At 40.2% G+C, this 22,579-nt stretch overlaps 3 protein-coding genes across 6 annotated transcripts; 2 read left to right on the top strand and 1 right to left on the bottom strand.

The window, feature by feature from the left end:
• Positions 1-619: 619 nt before the first annotated feature.
• Positions 620-9,345, bottom strand: faap100 (FA core complex associated protein 100). Of its 3 annotated transcripts, XM_079334085.1 has the most exons (9): positions 9,220-9,345; positions 8,956-9,114; positions 8,748-8,866; positions 7,722-8,629; positions 6,719-6,875; positions 3,835-4,750; positions 2,799-2,945; positions 2,521-2,607; positions 620-1,853 (listed from the first exon to the last, which is right to left on the bottom strand). In XM_079334085.1, the coding sequence occupies exons 2-9, from the start codon at positions 9,109-9,111 to the stop codon at positions 1,722-1,724; spliced, it is 2,622 nt and encodes an 873-aa protein (XP_079190211.1). In that variant the 5' UTR covers positions 9,112-9,114; positions 9,220-9,345; the 3' UTR covers positions 620-1,721. The 3 variants fall into 3 exon arrangements, with proteins under 3 accessions (XP_079190211.1, XP_079190212.1, XP_079190213.1); XM_079334086.1 differs by lacking the exon at positions 9,220-9,345 and having other exon boundaries at positions 8,956-9,194; XM_079334087.1 differs by lacking the exons at positions 620-1,853; positions 2,521-2,607; positions 2,799-2,945 and having other exon boundaries at positions 3,676-4,750.
• Positions 9,346-9,565: 220 nt separating this feature from the next.
• birc5a (baculoviral IAP repeat containing 5a) lies at positions 9,566-13,359 on the top strand. The gene is made up of 4 exons (XM_079334096.1): positions 9,566-9,787; positions 11,009-11,118; positions 12,849-12,966; positions 13,104-13,359. The coding sequence occupies exons 1-4, from the start codon at positions 9,599-9,601 to the stop codon at positions 13,194-13,196; spliced, it is 510 nt and encodes a 169-aa protein (XP_079190222.1). The 5' UTR covers positions 9,566-9,598; the 3' UTR covers positions 13,197-13,359.
• A 179-nt stretch (positions 13,360-13,538) lies between these two features.
• Positions 13,539-22,177, top strand: tmem235b (transmembrane protein 235b). 2 transcript variants are annotated; one of them, XM_079334249.1, is made up of 4 exons: positions 13,539-14,222; positions 14,387-14,428; positions 14,664-14,801; positions 21,856-22,177. In XM_079334249.1, the coding sequence occupies exons 1-4, from the start codon at positions 14,045-14,047 to the stop codon at positions 22,083-22,085; spliced, it is 588 nt and encodes a 195-aa protein (XP_079190375.1). In that variant the 5' UTR covers positions 13,539-14,044; the 3' UTR covers positions 22,086-22,177. The 2 variants fall into 2 exon arrangements, with proteins under 2 accessions (XP_079190375.1, XP_079190374.1); XM_079334248.1 differs by having other exon boundaries at positions 14,348-14,428.
• The last annotated feature ends 402 nt before the right edge of the window (positions 22,178-22,579 follow it).

Here is a 22,579-nt window from a genome sequence, read left to right as displayed (position 1 = left end):
AAGGGACTACTAAAAGAAAGATGATTCTCTTTAAATATCCTATAAAAAATGAGCGTACAATTGTGTGATCAGCAAAATATCTCTTGAATATAAACAGTCAAGGTAGACTTTGAATAGCAGTACACTGTTAGTATATTTAATTAGATCATTGTTTACAACTTGGGCGTCAAATTTGCACATTTTAACTAACACACTTACTGCATAGTTTATATAAAAGTCATTTGTAACAGTGATGTTTTACTCTTCTTTTTCTTCAGTCCTCAGCGTGTTCCAAGGAAACAAGGTTGGGAAGCAATGCATAACATGATATGGACAATGCAATACTGTAGTCTGGTGCATTGAACATTTAGATGGTTAGACTAAAGCGTACCATAGTTGTCACATACAGTATTTGCAAAATCCTACAATTATACCTCAGTAAAGGGAGGATAAGGTAGCTTTAAAGTAGTGAAGTTGATGAGAAGAGACAGGATGAATCATGTTTACAGGAAGGGGAGATGTCTTCTGAGAGTCGTCTCAAATCAGAACCTGCTTCTCACACTTACACACCTTACAACTTGATGTGAGAGTACTGGGTGATAGAAGGAGGTGCCAGCATTAACACGGGTCTAATCATGAGTTTTCCGTGTTCTGGTGCAGGTTTTATTTGATAGACTAAGCTGTCTGCAAAGATCCAGCTCAGTTAAACCTGCAGCATGTGCAGAAAAAGGTCAACATCGACAACCCAGTGATCAATCACATTCAAGTTTAACTCAGGTCCAATACCTCTCTTCAACAGGAGAAAATGTGTAAAAATCAGAGGAGGGATACGTACAGTATTGTTAGTTCCCAGCAGATGGACAATATGTGATGTCTAGGTTTTCACATATTTGTTAAATGATATAATACAAAACTGAAGTTGTATAAACACCTTAATTGACAAAAAAAAAGAATTAAAAAAAAGAAAAGAACTGTGACAAAAAGGAAATTGGGGTTCATTAATGTATTTCAGAAAAAAAAAATGTTAATAAAGCAAATTGGCTTCCAAGGAAATATTTAGTGAAATGAAATAGTGTTGATTAAGCATTCTGAAAACAACCAAATACATTCAAAAGAATAAACATGTTCTAATTTATTAATGTGACAGCTTTAATCTACCTCCCATGTATAAATGTGTTCTTTTGAGTCTTTTGTAACATCTATTGTACAGAACATTAGGTCCTCTGCCACTGTACACGTCTGACACATCAGCAGACTCTGAACTGTTAGACCTTTACCCAGCTGTAACCCTGAGCTCTCCCATTCAGGCTGTAATTGCTTGTATTCTATTGCCATCTGAGCTCTTCTCCCAACCTTTGACTAATGTATCGCTTTGTAGAGAAAGGTTCAGGGAAGCTAGAAGAAAATGTATGTGGTTGATGACATGTTTTAGAGAGAACACATGTAGAGCATGGACAATGGAAAAATAATTATGGAAAATAAGAGGTCACATGAGAGCAACGAGTTCACACGGAGAAACTAGCTCTGGATTTAATTATATGTCATGCTAGTTGAAGCACATTTTAACTTAAAGCTGTGGAACCAGGACTTCTTTTTGTCACGCAATAAGTGTGAACAGTATCTTACAGTGCAGTGCATTAAGAAAATCACTGTAAACGATATTGTGTCTCAACCAGCAAAGACATAACACATGGCACACAGCAAGGCCGGGGGCAGCTGTGTAGACTGGACTGAAAAAAGGTTTAAATGATGAGGAGAGGATTTTCTCTGAGCTCTCTGTAAACTCTCAGGAGCGATTGGTTCATTTGTCCTGTGGACACGCCCACGCTGAGTGCTCCTGAGATTCGGCTTTGCTGGATCTGCTGTAACAGATGCTGGAAATGAAAAGAAGGAGAAAGAGAAGAGGGAATTAAAATAACCTAAAAAAAAGTTATGACAATTAGATGCTTCTTAAGCTGTTCTCACACCTACACCAGTCTGACAAACGTCTCTAATACAGCATAAATGCAGTTGTGGGGGGCTTGCATGGACAGGTAAGTGGTCAGAGCGAACTAACTGTCCAGTGTTATTGAGGCTTTGAGAGGCTCACTGGACAAAAGGGGGTTCCCACTGGCTACACAGTTGAGTTCTGAGGGCCAATAGTGTCAGTGCCAATTGTGGTAGGGTAGATAGTAGTAGAGGCAATGCCTGGCTTCGAGGTCGATTACGTCATTTATCAGTTGGGCACAGAGACATAAATTGGAAGATAAGTGTTCTCACTGAGCGCTTATTCATTCAATAGGGCATAAGGAGTTTGTCTTTATTTCAAATTCAAATATGAGCTCAAAAAGCAAACGATAACCATCAGCAACATTGATTTCTTTTTTTTCTGGACCTGGATGGCCCTGCAATGAAACTGCACACTCCATGTACAGAGACTTAAGCCGTCAAACCCGGTGGCCTGGGTTGGATCCTCGGGTCGTTGCACCACATCACATCATCTGTTAACAGCTGTTAACAGACCTCATGGTTATAGTGAAGTAAATGTTGGTGGTACAGTACCTCGGCTCGCTGCAGTGCCTGTCTTAAAGCCAAACTCTGGACGCTATTTGTGGAAGCAGCTCTTTCAGGAGCTCTTTGAAGCAGAGTCTATGTAAGAAAAAAACATAGTTCAAAAGAGTGTCGCTTTCTTGAAACAGCCCAAGTCTTCTCCATTTAGTCTCTATAATAAGATCCAAACTAATAATGCCAAAGCAAATATATTTGATGCATCACTGCTATAGTCCTGCAGTATTTACTTGTAAAAGACTAAACTTGCAGCCATTTCCCTCTTTAGTTACCTGGAGTCGGTGCAGCACAGCATGGTGCAGCCCACACACTGCTGCCAGAGAGAAGCTCTCAATCTGGATCTCCACTGTGGTCAGGGACCCGTCCTTCCTCATGTTCCCATCCCCATCATCCTGGACAAAAATGTTGTCTCTTTTATTCTGCAAGTACAATGTACCAACTTATTGTCAGATTTACTAATATACTGTTTTGATTGGTTTGTGTGGAGTTGTCCGCTGTCGGCTGACACACAGGTTTTTGTATTTTGTTATCTTGAGCCAACAAAAACACTTAAGTCAATGTTTGCAAGAGTGTGGCTCTCTGGAAGGGCTCGGGCAGCTGGGTTTTTATTTATTTTGAAACAAGACAATTAACATGCTGACGAAAGAGAACAAAGATCCTAAATGTGTGACAGACTGATATCGCTTTGTCCACAGGGGGGCGCCATAATCGACAAACTGAAAGTTTCTTTTCAGGAGCTTTAATAAAATATCTAAAGTCAATGCATACGATTTATTTTGGTAATAAAAATAACATAAAAGGACGTCTGTAGTTTCTACACATGGGCAGTGCATTGTCAGATATGTTGCCAGGAAACAAACTACTTTTTTTTTTTTTTTTTTTTAAAGTTTTGTTTTCGGCCTTTTTGCCTTTATTGATAGAGGGAGGACAGTGGATAGAGTCGGAAAGGGGGAGAGAGAGTGGGGAGAGACATGCGGGAGATGGGCCACAGGCCGGACGCGAACCCGGGCCGCCCGCGCGCGAGGACTGAGCCTCAATACATGGGGTCGCGCGCACTGCCGCTGCGCCACCGGCGACCCCGAAACAAACTACTTTGTCGGTAAACATACTAAAGGAATAAATACCTACATCTTCATGCATCGCCTAGAATATAAAAAAAAGACACGTTCTACATAATATTGGAACAAAATACACTCAGCAGAACATTACTCTGAAACTGTATTTTCTGTTTCAAATTACTTTGATTTTAGAGACACTGCAGCTAACAGAATCAAATAAATGAATACCTTGTATTGGACCATTCTTTACCTCTTTTGCAGTCACTTTGACAGTGTGATTGTTTGGACCTCGGGCGTGGATCACTGAGCTGCTGACTGTAACTTTGTCTCCTTGTTGTCCCGTCTCTACTCCTTCGTGATGTTCCGACAGCAGCCAGTTTAGAAGACAGAGGCTCACGTTTTGATGAGGGTCCAAATCTGAGTTTCTCATGATCAGAGTTTCCCTCAGTAACTCTGAAGACACCCTTACAAGTGCAAAATACTTCCCAGGATCAGTCTTTGAAGTTCTCTCTCCTCCTCCCTCCAGTCTACTGCTGCACCTGTTCCTATGCAACTTTATAAAAGCACCTATGGGATCATAAGTAGTGTCTAACTGAGGTGTGGTTGTTGTATGGCCGGTTATGGGACTGTCCACCTGCAGGACGTGCAGCCAGTCCACTGTCAGCGAGTTCAAAGGCAAACTGATGCAACGACTCTGCAGCCAAGGAAACTCTGCAGCCACATCTCCAAGCAGACTCGACGGCAAGAAGACAAGCGAGCAGTTCACTGTCACTGGAAAGGTGTCTCCTGCAGCTGCAAGAGGCAGCGACACTTTGAACGTTTCCCCTTGGTGGAGATTCTGCAAAGGGAATGAGAAGTTTGCCGAGAAGCTTTCACCTCCAGCGCAGGGAGAATAAGACAGAGGGGACACAGTGATGCTCAGCGTCCAGCCCTGCTCCAAAACATAAGGGCTCGAGTTCTCCAGGACACACGTCAGGTTCAGAGAGTCTTTTTGAAGCAGTCTGCTCCAACTGGTGACTGCGTGACATCTGATTGGTTTCTTCTGGTTTGGGAGATGCTCAACGCTACTTGTGCTGTCTGAAAGCAGGAAGTTGATGTTGAGGACCTGATTCAGGTGACTCAGGAGCTGGTTTTTGGATTTGATGGAAGTTTTCAGCGCTGATGCTCTGAAGGAAAAAAAAGCACTGTCAAACCATTTGAAAAGAAAGAAAACAGCAATTGGGCAAAGAAGAAGATTTTTTTGACTTTTCAATTAAGTTCATTTAGGAAACATCTTGGGTAATCCTTGAATGTCCTTTTTAATGGAAAAAGGTGAAAAGATGATGTGATAAGAGATAAAACATGATAAAAAATGAATAACTACATTATCAAGCACTTCACCTTTTGAGGGGCTTTTCGGTTTATCAGATATCTTGTAGTGGTGGGAGAAATAATCAATTCTAAGATGTATTACGATGATTTGTTGAAAGACTCTGCATCCATGCAGGACAGTCCATATTCTATTATTAACCCAATGGACTGGGCCACTTCCTGTTCCGGGGTTACTGCTAAGTGCGTGTGCAATGTGTATTTGAGATTGAAAATGGGAGCTGCAGCCAAGAAACTATTTTTGAGTATGCTCTTGTTTAGTCTTATCATGAGGACTTTGTAAAGGGATATTATATGTTGGCAAAGGGGCAGCTGTTTGTGGGATTCATTTGTTGCATTTAATAAATAAAAGGGTTTAACTTCAAACTTTAACTTCAACAATCGTGAGGTGACGATTCCCAGCCCTAATACGGAAAATATTCAGACTCCTTTAAATTTTTCACTCTTTGTTTCATTGCAGCCATTTGCTAAAATCAAAAAAGTTAATTTTATATCTCGTTAATGTACACTCAGCACACCATCTTGACAGAAAAAAACCCCTAAATGTAGAATTTTTTGCAAATGTAATAAAAAAGAAAAACTGAAATATCATATGGTCATAAGTATTCAGACTCACTTTGCTCAGTATTGAGTAGAAGCACCCTTTTGAGCGAGTACAGCCATGAGTCTTCTTGGGAATGATGCAACAAGTTTTTCACACCTGGATTTGGGGATCCTCTGCCATTCTTTCTTGCAGATCCTCTCCAGTTCTGTCAGGTTGGATGGTGAACGTTGGTGGACAGCCATTTTCAGGTCTCCAGAGATTCTCAATTGGGTTTAGGTCAGGGCTCGAGCTGGGCCAGTCAAGAATGGTCACAGAGTTGTTCCGAAGCCACTTCTTTCTTATTTTAGCTGTTTGCTCAGGATCATTGTCTTGTTGGAAGGTGAACCTTCGGTCCAATCTGAGGCCCTGAGCATTCAGGAAGAGGTTTTATTCCAGAGCCGCATTGATCTTCCCTTCAATTGCTAACAGTCATCCTGTCCCTGCAGCTGAAAAACAAACCCCATAGCATGATGCTGCCACCACCATGTTTCACTGTTGGGGTTGTATTGGGCATGTGATGAGCAGTGCCTGGTTTTCTCCACACATACCGCTTAGAATTAACACCAAAACGTTCAACCGTGGTCTCATTAGACCAGAGAATCGTCTTTGTCATAGTCTGGGAGTTCTTCATGTTTTTTTGGCAATCTCTATGCAGGCTTTCATATGTCTTGTACTGAGGAGAGGCTTCCGTCGGGCCACTCTGCCATAAAGCCCCGACTGGTGGAGGGCTGCAGTGACAGTTGACTTTGTGGAACTTTCTCCCATCTCCCTACTGCATCTCTGGAGCTCAGCCACAGTGATCTTTGGGTTCTTCTTTACCTCTCTCACCAAGGCTCTTCTCCCACGATTGCTTAATTTGGCTGGACGGCCAGGTAAAGTTCGAGTCGACCCAAACTTCTTCCATTTAAGGTGGTCCTAAGAACCTTGAGTGCTGCAGAAATTCTATTGTATCCTTGGCCAGATCTGTGCCTCGCCACAGTTCTGTCTCTGAGCTCCTTGGGCAGTTCCTTCAACCTCAAGATTCTCATTTGCTCTGACGTGCACTGTGAGCTGTAAGGTCTTATATAGACAGGTGTGTGTCTTTACCGATAACATAAGATAATCCTTTATTCATCTACAGCGTTACAGCAACAAAGCATGATAGCAGAAGAAAATCACACAGTGCAAGGAATTAGATACGCACCTTTCACAAACATTCCCAATAGCAGAGAGGAGGTCCCTGACGCTGCGGCTCGCCTGTGTAGCGATCACATTGGACGATGTTGCCTCCTTCCTGCTCATAGGTAAAGTGATACTCTGGAGCTGACCTCTCACAGACAGAGCATGCAGCTGAACTTCGCCTGGTGAACACAAGACAGTTTAGCTAAGAGACACTCACAGAACACTGTAAAGACACAGCTTGATTCTACGTTAATACACCCGTCTGATCTGTATCTTGCCTTACACATCATTATAAACAGCTGCTAACCTGCTGTATCTGTTCTGTCTTGGTGTATAAATCTCCTCCTGGTTACTTAAAGGGATACTTCACCCATTTGCATGAAGCTTTGTATCATGAGAAATTCACGACCATTCAACACTACTACCATGTTTCTAATGATACAAAGCTTCATGCAAATGGGTGAAGTATCCCTTTAACAGGTCACTTCCTTATTAAACATACTCTCACGAGTGATTGGAGAGTGCCCCAATTCTGGGTACAATCACAAAACATTGATAAACACCTTTTTGGTTTTTGCACACTTTAAAAAAAATAAAAAAATTAACATGATTGTCCCGTGAGTCAATTCCAAACCATAATGGTAACAAATCATTCTTAGATTCACTGGATCAATATTGCTTCTCCATTTTTTGTTACTTTTTATTATGCATTATTTAGTATCAAAGTTCCATCTTTTCTTTATTGTTAGCTAATTTTATTTAACTTTTATGCATCCAATAAGATACAGAAATGCTTTTCACCAGGCAGTCCTTCTACATCAGACAATGTATGAGCAGTGATCAGCAGTAAGACAAAGTATCCTTTATCCTGGACTTAAATTTATCCAACCGAAACTAGAGCTCACAGTTCTAGTGGCATTATTAAAATGATCATTAAAGCATGATAGGCTGCATATTCCTTGATACATAGATGAAGGTTAGATTCATTCATTTGTAAATTTAATGTTCAGCCTGAGTCTGCTTACCTGCAGTGTTGCGTTTAGGCTCAGCCAAGGAGACGATTCTACACACATTTAAACTGGTGGGGCTTTGGAGGGCGGCCATTTTCTTACTGGATGTCTTTTCCCAACCGTCGGTGCCTTCTCCCCCACATGACCCCCTTGACAGATCCAGAACCAGCAGGTCTGACCCAGTGCTATAGTAAAGACTGTTCTTGTCCACACAGCCACACATCACAGGCCCAGACACACAGCCCTCTGTAAAACCAGCCGTGTTCCCACCTCCTTCTGGTCCGCCTTTGTTCACATCAATCAGCAACACTCTGCCTTGTTCTCCCACTGTCACCAAACACTGTGCATGTCCCGAACTCTCCGAGACAGAAGATCCTCCAATAAATACGACCGGTTGCTCGAGGCTGTGCAGGACTTGGAGCCGTGATCCTGGGGGACGCAGCGGGAGGAAATACAAGCACCCATCTGGTAGGCCGCAGAGAATAATCGGTGATTTGGCAAGAGCAGCATCAATCCCAAAAAGGAGTTTGAAGAGGACAACGTCAAGGAAGAAGTGGCTGTCAGGTAAATGAGTCTCTTGTGAAGAAGTGGAGGAGGAATAGAGTTGTGTTGTATCACTAGAATTAACACAACTCAGTACAGGCTTCATTCTTGTTCTAGTCCTTCTCTCTGAGTCATCGTGTAAAACATCCAAGACTGTTGGTAGACTGAATGAACTAAGCATCTCACAGCTTCTGGAGTCTGATTGTTTTGTAGAATTGTACAGAGTCAACAACCAGGACTTGTCTTTCTCAGTAACAGTAACAAGGACGTTACCTATGAGAATCAGTGATAAGACTCCTTCTTCAGGAACAACAAGAAACTCAGAGGAGATTTGACGCTCAGCTGGACGGGAGACTGAATCAGCTGGGGGACTTTCAGCTCTGCAGAAGTAAAAAGCCACAGAGTCAGGAGAACAGACAAGGATTACATTTTAAAATAATTCATAAGAAAATGTCACTTGCTTTCTTTTTCGTTAAAAGGACAGATTGAGATTCTTACCTGGAGAGTAGAGATTGCAAACCTACACAATAAACGCCACTGTGAGAGGCTACATAGAGAAGCTGGGTGTCATGACTGCCAACCAGGTCATTCACAGGACCAGGGAAACGTAGGATAGCCTGCAAGAATAAACAATATAAACAGTCAACAATAGAACAAATTATTAGGAAAGTAAAAGAAATAGCTTGCACTTGGATGATTTACTTACCGTAAGTTTACTCCTCTGAGTACTGAAGACATATACTTCATCACTGCCAGTCCACAGGAACACATCTGTCCCAAAAACAAACTTCAACCTCGGTGTGCATGACGTCACTGAAGAGCCAAACTCTGCCCAAGTCTCCACAGCACAGCGCCCGTCCATACCCTCAACGTAGCAGAAGAAGAAGAAGAAAGTGGGCTTTAACACTCTCAGCACAAAGGAGTGTGACAAAAGTGAAAGTTTGAGGCAAGTATTTAAGTAACCATGTACCGGTCATTGACAGAGGATGGGACCAAGTTCCGCGCGTTGCATTTCGACCAATCACCGCCAATACTTTGACTTCATCTTTTTGGCATCTAGCTTCTACACCGCCACCTACTTTGCTGGAGTGTGTGGCCGAATTACCTATTACTGCCCCAAAAAAAGACAGACAGTCATGTCTCCTACCTTCCTTCCTACATAACAAAAAAAAGTACTTGTTTTTTATTTAACTTAAACGTGTTTTAACCATTAACTTCATTAACATGAGTTATTTTCTGAACACTCTAAAAAATAAAGGGGGCGCTTGCTTCATGTCTTCATGCTATCAATCTTCGTAGAAGAAGAGAAGAAGACATTACAGCAGGCACGTGATCTTCATTAGCCAATCATGTTAGCCCGAGCGAATACTGTCCAAAATTTGAAAACAGCCAGCTTTAGCTCAGTAGCTCTTTATTCAACACTTACTACGATGGAACTGTTAAACGAGGAGGATTTTAAAATGTATTTTTACGAGAACAGACTGAAAACTTTCGAGGGATGGCCTTTCGACGAAGACTGTAACTGCACACCGGAGAACGTGAGTGAACGTTTAAAACGGTTAGCGAGGTCTCAGCAGTCACGAGCGAGAAAAAAACCCAGCGAAATTCAAATCAAATACTGTCATTATTCACCTGTTTGTTACTTCACAATACATAAAGTCCAGTCGAGATAATGACGTTAAAAAGATATCTAAGGAACATCAAATATGAAGTAAATATATATTATTATATAATAACGTTAAATTTCTTCATGGATTATTATCTCATGTTTGGAAGTGTTTGATCAACAATGAGTCCTTAATATGACGTGTTCAAAAAGGGTCGTTTGGAGTGAAAGTGGACATATACCATTTTAAAAAAAATCTTTTCAGTTCCCTATGGTCTCAAAAAAACTATCTATGCTGTACTTTGGTTAAAATAGAACATGAATCAAGCAGCAGAGGGGGTTTGTAACCTATATATACCAGCTCTCTCAGAATGCTCTGTTTTGGTATGTGTGTCTCTTTAAATGCAATGAGACCCCCCCCCCCCCAAGTTTTCCCAATAGATATCGCTCCTCTGTAGAGACGATAAAGATGGTGGACCTGCGTAAAAGTTGTGCTCTTGGCTGAATGTGGAGTCCATGGGAGAGATAACCGAATCCAACTTGTGATGTCACAAACTGAGAAAATTTTAAACTGAGCATTTTTCTTTGTGTTGAAAGACTTATGCAGACCACAAACAAGGCTAGATGAGTTTATTTGACTTTGTAAAAGTGGATTTTTCATAATATGACCCCTTTAAAGTTCCTTTCAGAAAGGTTGGCCTAGTAGGATTTCAGAACTCAAGACAATCTACATGTAAAAGATTTACACCGCCATCTGACATGTTTATTTGAACATCTATGACCATTGGAATCCATCGGTCCCCAACATGTCAGATAAAAACTGTAATTTGTGGTCTCTGCTTGAAAATGACTGATGTAATTAACCTGACCAGAATAATGGATAATGATTATTCCTGAATTTCCCATCAATAAAGAATAAAATGATCTTGTCCCACTCAAGCTGATTGGCTTGGCTGCTTTTTTATTCAGGGTTTGGACAATTTTGTCTTGAAGAAGTTATAAAGTATTTTCTTCATGGAACAATGAAGTTGTTAGTGAGTTTTCGGTAAATTCACAGTAATCATATGGTCATAAATACAGGTACCCGAAGGTATTTCAGGAACAAGAAGTATGTAATGCTTGTGCTTTTACTGTCACCTATCTTTTTCTCCAGATGGCCAAAGCTGGCTTCATTCACACTCCTTCAGAGAACAGCCCAGACATCGCCATGTGTTTCTTCTGCCTCAAAGAGCTGGAGGGCTGGGAGCCAGAGGACGACCCAGAGTAAGAGAACCACATCGCTCAGCCTGCGGGACAGAAATGCAAATACAAACAAACAAGACTTTACATCTAAATGTTTCCTGTTGGTTAAATTCTCTTGAGAAACAGGATGGAAAGGAAACGGATGTAATATTATGCAGCGAAGTAATTGGACAAAAGGCTCACAACAAACTTACTCAGAGTCATAAATCATCCAGTGCATGTTCACACATTGCTCTCTTTTGTGCTTCCACAATGTGGCGTAAAATCACTCACCAGGACACCAATGTAATGAAGCCTGAGTGATGTCGCTCATCTGTTACTGCAGGGGGGTTTATTATTGATGACTGTCTCCTTGCTGGAAATGCTGTCTCAACCTAACTTTCAGTCAAACTAACTACAGGCTAAGAGCTGGAAATGAGGCAGGTTTTTAACCTCTTGACAAGCCGTTACATTAGGTCAGCTAATAAGACCTAATTATTTTTTTTTTGAACCAAGCTGTAAATATGTTTATTTTGGCTGTAAAAACTAGAGTCCAACCTAATTTGGAATTTTGGGGCCAATAATGATATTTAGGAGGGGAAAAAATCTGATGCCGATTTTATACGAGCCAATTTCTTTTCTTTTATTAAGTTGGTCCCTCAAATACAGTTATCAAACACTTGTGAAAAACCTATACAGTATATCATTGACAAGATGCTCTCTCAACTGGTAAGTAACTGCACATGTACGACATGCATCTCTGCTGGACTCTCTGGGAAGTGATCTCGCTTGTTGTAATCCATGTAAGACCCTGCTGGTGAAAGAACTAGTTTTACTCAAATGAAAGGCTATTTGACCAGTAAATACTGTATCTATTACGATTCCTCATATCTGCGATGATAAAATATATACGGTATAAATTATAATAAAATATAAATAATAATGTGATACCAGATACTGATAGTCACTTAATGTGTTATTATCGGCTGCCTGAGTATTCGGTCGCTCTAATAGCTCGAGTCTAGTGAACTAGTGCTTTTTTGGGGGGGGGGGTGACTTCTGCAGACACCCTCAAGCTGACTTTCGACAAGACACTGTCGAATGTCAGCTTGAATGTTGCATTCTGCATTGGTGTCTAACATACTATGAAATGGCCACATCTTATTTTTCAACTCCGGGGTTGCCACTTGTTGCTGATCCAGTCTAAAAGTTCAAAGGGCTAATGAGGGCAGAGCTTCGTCACAGCACTGTGTAAATGAAGAAAGAACTATAGACTAGGAGCTCTTGATGTCCAACATTCAATGTGTGGCTTTTGTTGAAAAAGAAGTAAAGCATTTGATTTGTGTCTCTCTTTGTGTTGATTTTTTACCTCTGTTTAATATTTGAGGATTTTCTACCTGTATTATATTACAGAGGACTATTCTTAATTGTGATTTATAGATATTTAGCGATGTTGGCTCTAGACATTACCCCTTCACACATTAAGAATCTAAAACCCTTTTAATACTGTAACGATTTGCTTTGCATGTTTAGCCACTGAAATGACACTGCTTGAGTGACTGTTTTACTAATCTTGTTGAAAATATAACAGACGTGCTTTATTTCTGATCAGTGACTCCCAGAGGTGTCTAACATTCTATGAAATGGCCACAGTGCGACAATGAATGACACGCATGGTGAACTCATTGAACAGATTGGGCTTGTGCATAATTGTCACAGTTATTGAAGTAAAGCATTCATGTTTACTTAATCACTCTTTGTTCTGTTGCCAGGAAGGAGCACAAATCTCATTCAACATCGTGCAACTTCATCAGCCTGAAGAAGAGAGTAGAGGAACTGACTGTGGAGGAATTCTTCAAACTACAGAAGGAGAGGCACAAGTTCATGATTGTACGTTCATCAGCCAACTCTGTCTTTCAATGTGATGAATTACTGACTAACAGGATTTATAATTTTACACCAAGACTAACCTCTACAAAAACTAAGAGCCTAATTTCTCATCCAGTTTTAATTTCCTCTACTCACAGAACAAATCCTGTAATGAGGTTCTCACCAAGTTTGAGGAGGCCAGCAAACTGAGAAGGGCGGACATCATTAAGACAGCCATGGGTGAAGAGTGACGGGAGAGAAGCCTGATGAATGAGAGGGGTGTTCTGGGAGAGATTGATTGTTGCTGGAAAGCGACTAAACATTTTTATGTCCTTCATTTGTCTTCTTTGTGATACTGTCGTCTTTTTTATGTTCTGTTTTTCATTCATTCATTAAACTTGATCGGTTTGCTTACCTCGTTAATATTTCTGTCATTATGGTTACTTCACTATTGTGCATGCAGCTTTCTGCTGTATTTTGTGTTAATGAAGATTAGTACCGTAATACAGACAGAAACTCAATTTTTTTTAATATCCTAGTCTGTAAGTAAACTTAAGTAAGCTAGCTCCCATTACCATTAAAAGTACTTTTTTTTTTACCTTACTTTCGAATCGAATTAATACATTAACCGATAACAAAATACGGGAAACATTGATGGAAACAAAAAATATACAATAGAATACCTGAGAAGATGGCAAAAAAGGAATAACCACTGAAGAAGAACAACAGAAAGCATGGGTTGTAAGTCACAACCTTGCTGCACAATTCTTTCCCTCTGTCATGCGTAAACGCGTGCGTCTCCCCCATAAATCCAAGTCCCTCCCAGACTGATACAGAGTGGCTCTTCTCATCCTCAGACACTGCGTTGTGCCTTCACTCGTCACTGAGGTGTAACACCATCTCTCCTCTTCAGATTCGAGTGACTGCTCCTGATGCAAAGTTTTTAGAGGACCGTAGTATTATTATAATGAGATGTGTTTCTGCATCTTCTATCGAGCGTAATCGCTTAAAAGACTGGCTCAGAACCAGCGAAACCCGCGTTACGCACGAGAAGAATCCGTCACTGTTACGCGTGGATTAAACCCCTCACCTATGCAGGATGAAGGTAACCTTTGGGTGTGTGGTGGCCTCAGCCGGAGTCTGCGGTTTACTTAGTTTTGTTTTATTGGCGACTTCCCTCGGAACCGAGTATTGGTACATTATAGATATGAATCATGTGAATACGAGCGACTTGGAGGACATGAGCTCACATTCGGGTCTGTGGAGCATCAATGAAGGTAATCTACAGTTCCATCCCTTTCTACAACCTGTCTGGTTATTTATGTTGCTTAAAATGATTATTAGTAACGCAGAAAAAAGTCCGTTTATATTGTTTTTGTCAACGTTTTATTGCAACATCGAGGTGGGATTACGCAGGCAGACTCTATTGACTCCTTCACAGCTGACAACTCCAGGTATTCTGAGACTGAGCTGCACATGTTGTGTAAGTGCTCTTCACCACACAAACACAGCTAATCAAGTTTTATTGTCTAGAGTCAGCCATAACTCTACAGATGTTTCTCCTCTCTCTCTCTCTCCCTCTCTCTCTCTCTCTCTCTCTCTCTCTCTCTCTCTCTCTCTCTCTCTCTCTCTCTCTCTCTCTGTCTGTCTGTCTGTCTGTCTGTCTGTCTGTCTGTCTGTCTGTCTGTCTGTCTGTCTGTACGTGTGTGTGAGAGCAGACATGCACAGAGCCATAGTGGTGCTGCTCCCCCTCAGCCTGGTCCTTCTGCTGTTTGGAGGTATCTGTGGCCTCGTCAGCTCCTTGGCACGTAGCCCCGTGCTCCTCGCCGGTACAGCCTCCTACTTCTTCATCTGCAGTGAGTTGAAGTTCACTTTTTTTTTTTTTTTTTTACAATTACAGGGCTGTCTTGTCATCTTGTCATCATTCAGGTGTGGGAGCCCAGCTATTTCCCCTCAGTGTGAGCACATAAGTGGCGTCATTCCCTCTGAGAATTATGAAAAATGGAAAACACTTAGAGGAGATGGAGATGCAATTCATGAAACCACTAAGACTAATTAGCAACTTGTTATGACGGATCCATAAAAGCAAAACCACAGTGCCCAGTGGCACTCATGTACTGACTAGTAGAAGTTTCACATCTGCACATTACAGACAATTACAGACTACAGATTACAGGCAATTTTCCAAACAAATACATTGTAGATTGGAGAAGAAAAGATTGTAACATATGTCACAGTAAATGCAGGAGAGATGTATGCATAAAATACAATTCTGCTTCAGATAATTGAACTATGCCACAGCCATTAGGTATAGTCAAGTCTATATGTATGAATATTTATATATATATATATATATATATATATACATTAATGTATAAAATAATAATCAAACTATTGAGCAGTTCACACAAGTGCTGTTGAAATCTTTTGATTCGGGTGTTTTTTAAAGAAATAGGACACCTCAAAATGCTTGCATTTTTGGCTTTGCAATGAAAAATACCCCGACTAATTTTCAAATGTAAACACATTTGGAACTAACTTAGGCCTTAATATGTTTAACAATTACATTTGTTGTTTTAGTTACTGTCATTGTTCTGATGGAAACTCAGAAACAGAAAAAGATCAAATTCAGATATCAGGATAGATGAACAGATTTGGAACTTGTCAGTGTGGTGATGATAAATGGCCATGCTCTCCATTCATACAAAGGTTATCATATAAACTAAGTAGGAAAAACACTAAAACGTTGACGGTGACTTTGTTCTAAAAGTTTACATCTGGACAGAGCAACAAAATAAAGACTGTGGTACATTGGAGCAGGACTTAAACTGATCTCAGTTATAGTTATTGACCTCCTGTGACCGACCAAGACTGATGGGCTGTTAAATGGGGCCATATTGGTGATGTATGCATGAATGAACAGGTGTGTCTGTCTGTGTGTGATCAGCGTCACCCTGTTCTCTAGCAGATGGCTTATGAGAGCTTTTATTGGTCTGAGGGGAGGCAAAATATTACTTTTATATTGCTTTGGAAACACCTGAATCCCAAATCTGTGTTTGTTTAATTCGGTTTTATAACATCTTTCATTTCACAGTGTTTGAGTTAGTAAGACAGTTTACAATAAGGCCTTCTGAAACATGCAGGAACAGGGACTTAAAGCACAAAGAGATTACAATTCAGGATAGAAAATATGACAAACCTCTCCAGCCTTGAGAAAAGTCTTCTCTGCTCTACCTTTCATAAAATCTGTGGTGAAATATACTCTTGAAAGACTTTCAGACATCACAAAGGGCAGTAACCCCTCCCCCAGGTGGGTGACACTCCCAAAGCTGTTTTCTCTGCCCTCTAAGTCTTGCCCTTTCAGCATAAACAATTGGGCATCACGCGAGAAAAGCGCACCCCATCCAAGCCCTTCCAGGTTTGGTCAGACATAACTCCTTTACATTTAAATTTATAGACACAGAAACCTCGTGTTCTGAGGAAGGTTTATAGGCATGATAAAATACAGGATCAGAGTGGATAAAAGCAAGACACTTCACAGACATGAGACTTATTTAACCTTGTTGAAAATTAGGATAATATGTGATCTGTAAAGCTCATTAAAGGAGCTGTCAGCTTGTTGAGACACTGACTGTAATAAATATTGATGCATGTTTATGAAGCCACTGGAGAAAACAAGAAGTGTTGGCTGTTTGTTTACATGTGTTTTTAAATGCCTGAAACCCCTGCTGCTGGGTAGGTGTCAGACATATTGAAAAACAGCCCATTAAAGAAACACATACATACATACATACATACATACATACATACATACATACATACATACATACATACATACATACATACATACATACATACATTAATGCACATTAATGTATGTATGTGGATGTGATATGTAGTCAGGAAACACTGCCTTCACATGTGCAAGACAGGATCATCTATAAGCATGAGGGGAAATTCTTTGTCCACAGGCAACGTGGAAATGAACACAAAAACAATGGTTCCTCAGAGGAGCGTTTATTAATTTCTTTTCTTTTTTTTTGTGAGACTTGTCAGTGCTCATCTTTACGTCTGTTTCAGCAAGCCACTTTGTTTGAGCACTAATTCTACTGCTTCTTCAGCACACAATAAACATGTTCTCCCCCCTGCAGCCCACTGGGTCCATAAGTGTATGAGTCACCTTGAATTGTGTCCAGTAGGCCTGTAGTACAATTGTGAATGTTGTTATCACTGCATCCCAGTTTGAGATCATTTTAAGCAACAGATGTTTAAGATTATCCAGCTGGCACAGCACAGTAATGGATGAAAAGTTTGTCATTGTAGCTCAGTTTTGTGCAGATCAGGGGTTGTGTCATTAATCAATAGAGCTGAAAATCTACTTTGAAGAGAAGTTTCCACTCAGCTGTTATGGTTTACCAATTTGAATTGTGAACTTTTGAAGAAGGTCCATAAACCGCTGGTGTTCGGTTGGCCTAAAGCAATAAACAGCAGGGTGAGTGATGCAGACTGCAGGCGTGTGATTTGCTGGTGTCCTCTGATTCAAAAAGGTCCTGAAGAACTGTTTTTACCAAGTCCCACTTCAGAGCCCCTGCCATAACACATGGTTGCCTTTTGCAACTTTTGCGCATCACATCTTTTAAAACTTTGCCACCAATAAATATATATATATATTTTTTTAAATGTATAATTAGTTTGGGATAACTTCTTTTTTTTGCATTTATATTAGACACAATTGTTTAATATGTTTATATCATCATGCTTTTCCTCTCACCTTTCTCTCTGCTGAAAGTTCAACTGGACCTAATCTGACGTGTAGATACACACTGCGCATGTAACACGTTAACCTGTTTATTTGATTTAAAAAGAACAGATAAGTTAATAGTCTCACTCTGTTATCGGTGCTTTAAATGCAACGTCTCTGTCACACACCAGAGTGTTTTTTCTTCCAGTCATGCTTGAATGCTTTAGCTGTTAGTTACAGACATTAAATAAATCATGTCAATATAGTTTACTGGGAGAGTTAGATTTTTGTTTAACCTCTTGTGTTTGTGTTGGTATTTGCAATCAACAAGTTACTCTGTGTTAATAGTGCAAAAACATCTGGCCAAGCTCTTCCCCTGGATCTTTTTGGGTGCTCTCATGACAGGGCACTATATCCTCCATAAAGAAGATCGTGTGATGGATGAACACTTACTTAAAAGGGCTTTTTGTAGTCCCCCCCTAATAAGCATCACATGGAAACATTTGGACTTAAGACTTAAATTAGATTGGACAGTTGTCTTGTTAACTGTCTTGTTTACTACTTGGCTTTTAAAATATATCACCCTCCCCAGCTTCTAAGACAAACATCTGTTGTCACAAAGCAGCAACTTCCGGTGTTGAAAAATGTGGATTTGGATCAAGCCCTAGAAGTCTCATAAAAAAATCATTTTTTTCAAGAAATATTAAATGAAATTTGCAGATATTAACAAAGAAGATTCCAGCTTAGTTAAAAAAGACAAACAAACAAAACAAACATTTTGAACTGATAAGCTCACATCTCAATAAGTACACACTGTACAGCTGTACAGGGGCTGACTTTTCCATAACTGAAAAATCTGATTTGATTTGATGAAGACTAAGAGTTATTCATAATAAAGTGTGTGGTTGAACTGACAGGCAGGCGTGGTGTCGCTGTTTGTCAGGAACTTAAAACCCACTTCATCACCAGGTCTTTGCCTGGTGATGAAGTGGGTTTTTCGGTTGACCGAAAGTTAGGCTGAGTCAGGATTTTCTACATCATGACTGCCATTGATAAGCTTGCATGCTGTGTGTGTGTGTGTGTGTGTGTGTGTGTGTGTGTGTGTGTGATGTGTCTGTGCAAGCGTGCACGTGCCTTTAATTGGAACTGATCATTTGAATTCAGTAATTGCTTTATTTCTTCACAGCAACCATTAAAGGAGTTTGTGTGAATGTTTCTGTGCTCCCTGCAGAGTCTTTCCATTACTTTCTGCTTACTTCATTCACAGTGTGATTTGGTTTAAACGGAAATGAGAACTTTTAAAAAGTGCTTCAGTGTTCAAAACCAATCCACACTCATTACAAAGGAAGCACAAGTACATTTTCTGTACATTTTCAAGTAATTGCTGTTATTTTTGCTGTTTGCATTGAAGAGAATGAGACTCTGTTTGCTGTTTACAGCATGACATGAATAGGGTTCAAAAGTAATAGTTACAACCTTTTAAATCCAACACATGGAGATAAAAAAAAAACCCGACTTGTTAGACCATGATGTGTGTAAAAAAGAAAAGATTTAAGCTAAATGCTATCGTAAGCATGTTAACATTATGATATTTAACTGTTCAACTTTTTCATCTAGCTATTATGTTAATTTACTGTTACAGTTCATGTGAATGCCATTTTTTTGTTTTGACAGTTGCTGAATAATACTGAACAACATGAATGTTTGAATTGATAACAATGGAAATGTTCAGGGACTCTGAAGGGTCTTATCTCCCTGGGGGAACTTTAGTGTTAGTTCCAAATGTTATTGTCTTCTTGTGCAAAACACTTGGACAATACTTTGACATCATACTCCAAAGCAGAAATATAAAACATTGATATTGAATATGGTGAAGCTAGAGAGGTAGGGACCAAAATATGGAAGTTGGTCTGGTAGCTAAAGAGGTTCCAGTCTAGGTTTCTCTTTGTCTATCTCTGCTTCTCTTCACTTCATTAGCATCACATGCAGCTATCTCATCTCTCTCTCTCTGAGCTCGTAGCACCTCAGGGTGTAATTGTAATAAAGTGATTATTAGTCCCGCCCTGGGTTGCCTCTGTGCTCCACTTGTATCCCCTTCAAACCAGTAGCAAGCTGCCAGAATTATAAGGGTTTCCAATAGCAACACTGTGTGAAACTTGCAGGGAGTGTGTCTGTTTGTGTGTGCCTTTGTCTAGTCTCTGATGACAGGATGTTGTGTAAGCAGACATCACATGCATCGCTGTCTCTCAATATGAGATTTTGAGAATCTAATGGCTTGATGTTATTGTTTGGTTCAGTTGATGAGCTCTCTGCAGAGCTCTGACTGATTCTAATTTCTACTTTATAATTGCTTTGAAAACCCTTAAAGTCTTGAATGTTTGTTTTTAATAAGCAGGGTTGTGTCAGATTTGGTGTCCCTAAGGTGGCCAAACGTGTGCACAGACTAATGCAGGGGTGGCTGACAGTAGGGTATGCAGAAACATGTTCAAATATAAATGATTTACCATTTCTATCTCCAAGAATCATATCTACTTCCACCGCTTGTTAGAATATCATGTAATTATTGAATTCCCCTGTTTGTCATGAAATTTCAGAATTGTGGCGACAACATTTTCTTGCTCATGTCTTTCTGAAAACTCTAGATTAAAAGTCCCAACATAAAAATGTCTTACAATACATTGAACTGCCACATAACTAACACATCCCAATGTTTGTTTTGGACAAACACTCTTACTCCAACCAGACATGTGGTAACAATAATACTTTATTTGTATAGCACTTTTCTATTTTATTACAACAGACAATAAAAACAGAGAAACAATAAAAGCAAAAGACAAAAAGTAAACAAACCGACTAATAAAATCAAAAACGAAATCACAGAGTCAAAGCATTTTTGTAAAAGAATATCTTCAGTAGAGATGTAAAACAAGGGACGGACTCTGCCAGTCTAATCTCCTCCGGTAGGCTGTTCCAAAGTCTGGGTACTCTGACAGCAAAGGCCCTGTCCCCTTTAGTTTGTAGCCTGGACCCTGGAACAGCCAGTAGGGCTCTGTCAGAGGATCTCAGACTCAATCAATCTCAATCTTTATTTATATAGCGTCAATTCACAACAAGCGTTATTTGAAGACCCTTTCCAAAAAGCAGGGAGAGGACCTTACTCTCTGTTAACACTACAAACGAGCAGGTAGCAGGACCATGCTCATCGTTCCATTTACAAAAAGCAGGTAAAAGAACTTATTTATGGCTGCATTACAAGAGCCCAGCTCAATCCGTCATAGCGTGGCAATAAAAAACTTCCCTTTAACATGCAGAAATCAGATTGTGTCCTGGTTCATAAGGGGTTAAACGCTAAAAAGTAATTAAAACAATCTTTAAAGGAATTCAAGAGAATCAACAGGGGGGCAGCGAAGGGATGATAAGAGTGATATGGGCACATTTGTTTGTTCTTGTTCAAAGCCGGGCTGCTGCGTTTTGGATTTTTTGAAGACGGTGGATTATTTTTTTACTGAGACAGGTGTATAATGAATAACAATAATCAAGGCAGAGGGATTGATGAGTTTCTCCAGACCTTTTTGCGACATGAATGATTTGACCTTGGCTATATTTCTGAGCTGGTAAAAACTAGTTGGTAAAGATTGTACAACTTTCTTCACTTTCTTCACACGCGGCTCAAAACACAAATCATAGTCAAAAACAGCAAGGTTTCTAGCTGAGGGCTTCACATAATGGACTAGTTTAGACTATTACTTCAGATTTTGAGTCTTTGAGTTGTAAAAAGTTATGACGTCCATGATTTTTTTGTCTGAAAGGCATTTGTTGTTGTTGAATAGTCACCGGGTGTAATCGGGAGGTACAGTTGTGTGTCATCAGCATAACTGTGAAATTGACATTATAGTTGTGGATGATGCTACCAAAGGGAAGCATGTAAATTGAAAATAGTGTTGGTCATAGAACTGAGACCTGGGGGACCCCATGTACTAACTCTGCTGTAGACAGACAGACAGACAGACAGACAGACAGACAGACAGACAGACAGACAGACAGACAGACAGACAGACAGACAGACAGACAGACAGACAGACAGACAGACAGCATATATGGTGTAATCTGCCTCCCTTGTCAGTAAACAACCTGTAATATTTGTTTGTCTTTATAATGACTCCCTTCAGGTCTTCTTACACTGTGTGGTGTGAGTCTCTACATCTTCTACTCACACCAGGCCTTGGAAGAGACAGAGAGGCAGGTGGGCCCGGAGGGTCTGGCCTACATTCACACCTCCTTCGGCTGGTCTCTAGGTCTGGCCTGGCTCTCCTACGGCCTGGAGCTGCTCGCTGGCATGCTGTTGCTCATGGCTGCTCGGTTGGCCAAACTGCAGCATAGCAGTCCAACCATGGCCTGAAACAAGCCGACAGCAAGGATCCAACACAGTCATAAGGAGGACTGATCTACTGAACTGTGTGGTATTCTGTCTAAGAACATGGTACACATTAAGAAAAAAAGGCAGAATTACAAATCTCTTAGGCTGTACTAAAGATTTCTGTTAACTTTTGGACTGAATTGGTGTTTAATGATTTAATGATGTTGAAAAATGATATTCTTGTGATTTATTGTACAAGAAGTAGATGATAAAGCTAGATTTGACCAAGTGGGCCCTCTTGTGGTGGGAATTGGAGTTGCTCTTAATTTAGAAGATGTAAGTGCATCTTGAAAAATAACCTGTAAAAATTGTCGTATTGAATCTGTGCCAAAACATTTGTTATGCTCACATTTTCAGATTACATACACATTAGATACAGGGAGCAGGAATATATAATCAGGATTATATCATTCTGCTCCTCGTGATGTTTCAATTCAACATGGCGTGTTAATGAGCCTGAGATGGACTTTTAATTC

This window comes from Symphodus melops (genome assembly GCF_947650265.1).
Source record: "Symphodus melops genome assembly, chromosome: 21".
In the NCBI taxonomy this organism is placed as follows: domain Eukaryota; kingdom Metazoa; phylum Chordata; class Actinopteri; order Labriformes; family Labridae; genus Symphodus; species Symphodus melops.
The sequence above is the reverse complement of the archived record's forward strand: the minus strand, read 5'-3'. Positions and strand labels throughout refer to the sequence as shown.

Coding starts and splice junctions, on each gene's coding strand:
- faap100 (XM_079334085.1), bottom strand. CDS start 9,111: ATGGACGGGCGCTGTGCTGTGGAGACTTGGGCAGAGTTTGGCTCTTCA. Junction 8,630..8,747: donor TTGCAATCTCTACTCTCCAG/GTAAGAATCTCA, acceptor TTACTTCTGCAG/AGCTGAAAGTCCCCCAGCTG. Junction 1,854..2,520: donor AGGCACTGCAGCGAGCCGAG/GTACTGTACCAC, acceptor TTTCATTTCCAG/CATCTGTTACAGCAGATCCA.
- birc5a (XM_079334096.1), top strand. CDS start 9,599: ATGTTAGCCCGAGCGAATACTGTCCAAAATTTGAAAACAGCCAGCTTT. Junction 9,788..11,008: donor GTAACTGCACACCGGAGAAC/GTGAGTGAACGT, acceptor CTTTTTCTCCAG/ATGGCCAAAGCTGGCTTCAT. Junction 11,119..12,848: donor GAGCCAGAGGACGACCCAGA/GTAAGAGAACCA, acceptor TTCTGTTGCCAG/GAAGGAGCACAAATCTCATT.
- tmem235b (XM_079334248.1), top strand. CDS start 14,045: ATGAAGGTAACCTTTGGGTGTGTGGTGGCCTCAGCCGGAGTCTGCGGT. Junction 14,223..14,347: donor TCTGTGGAGCATCAATGAAG/GTAATCTACAGT, acceptor TGCAACATCGAG/GTGGGATTACGCAGGCAGAC. Junction 14,802..21,855: donor CTCCTACTTCTTCATCTGCA/GTGAGTTGAAGT, acceptor GACTCCCTTCAG/GTCTTCTTACACTGTGTGGT.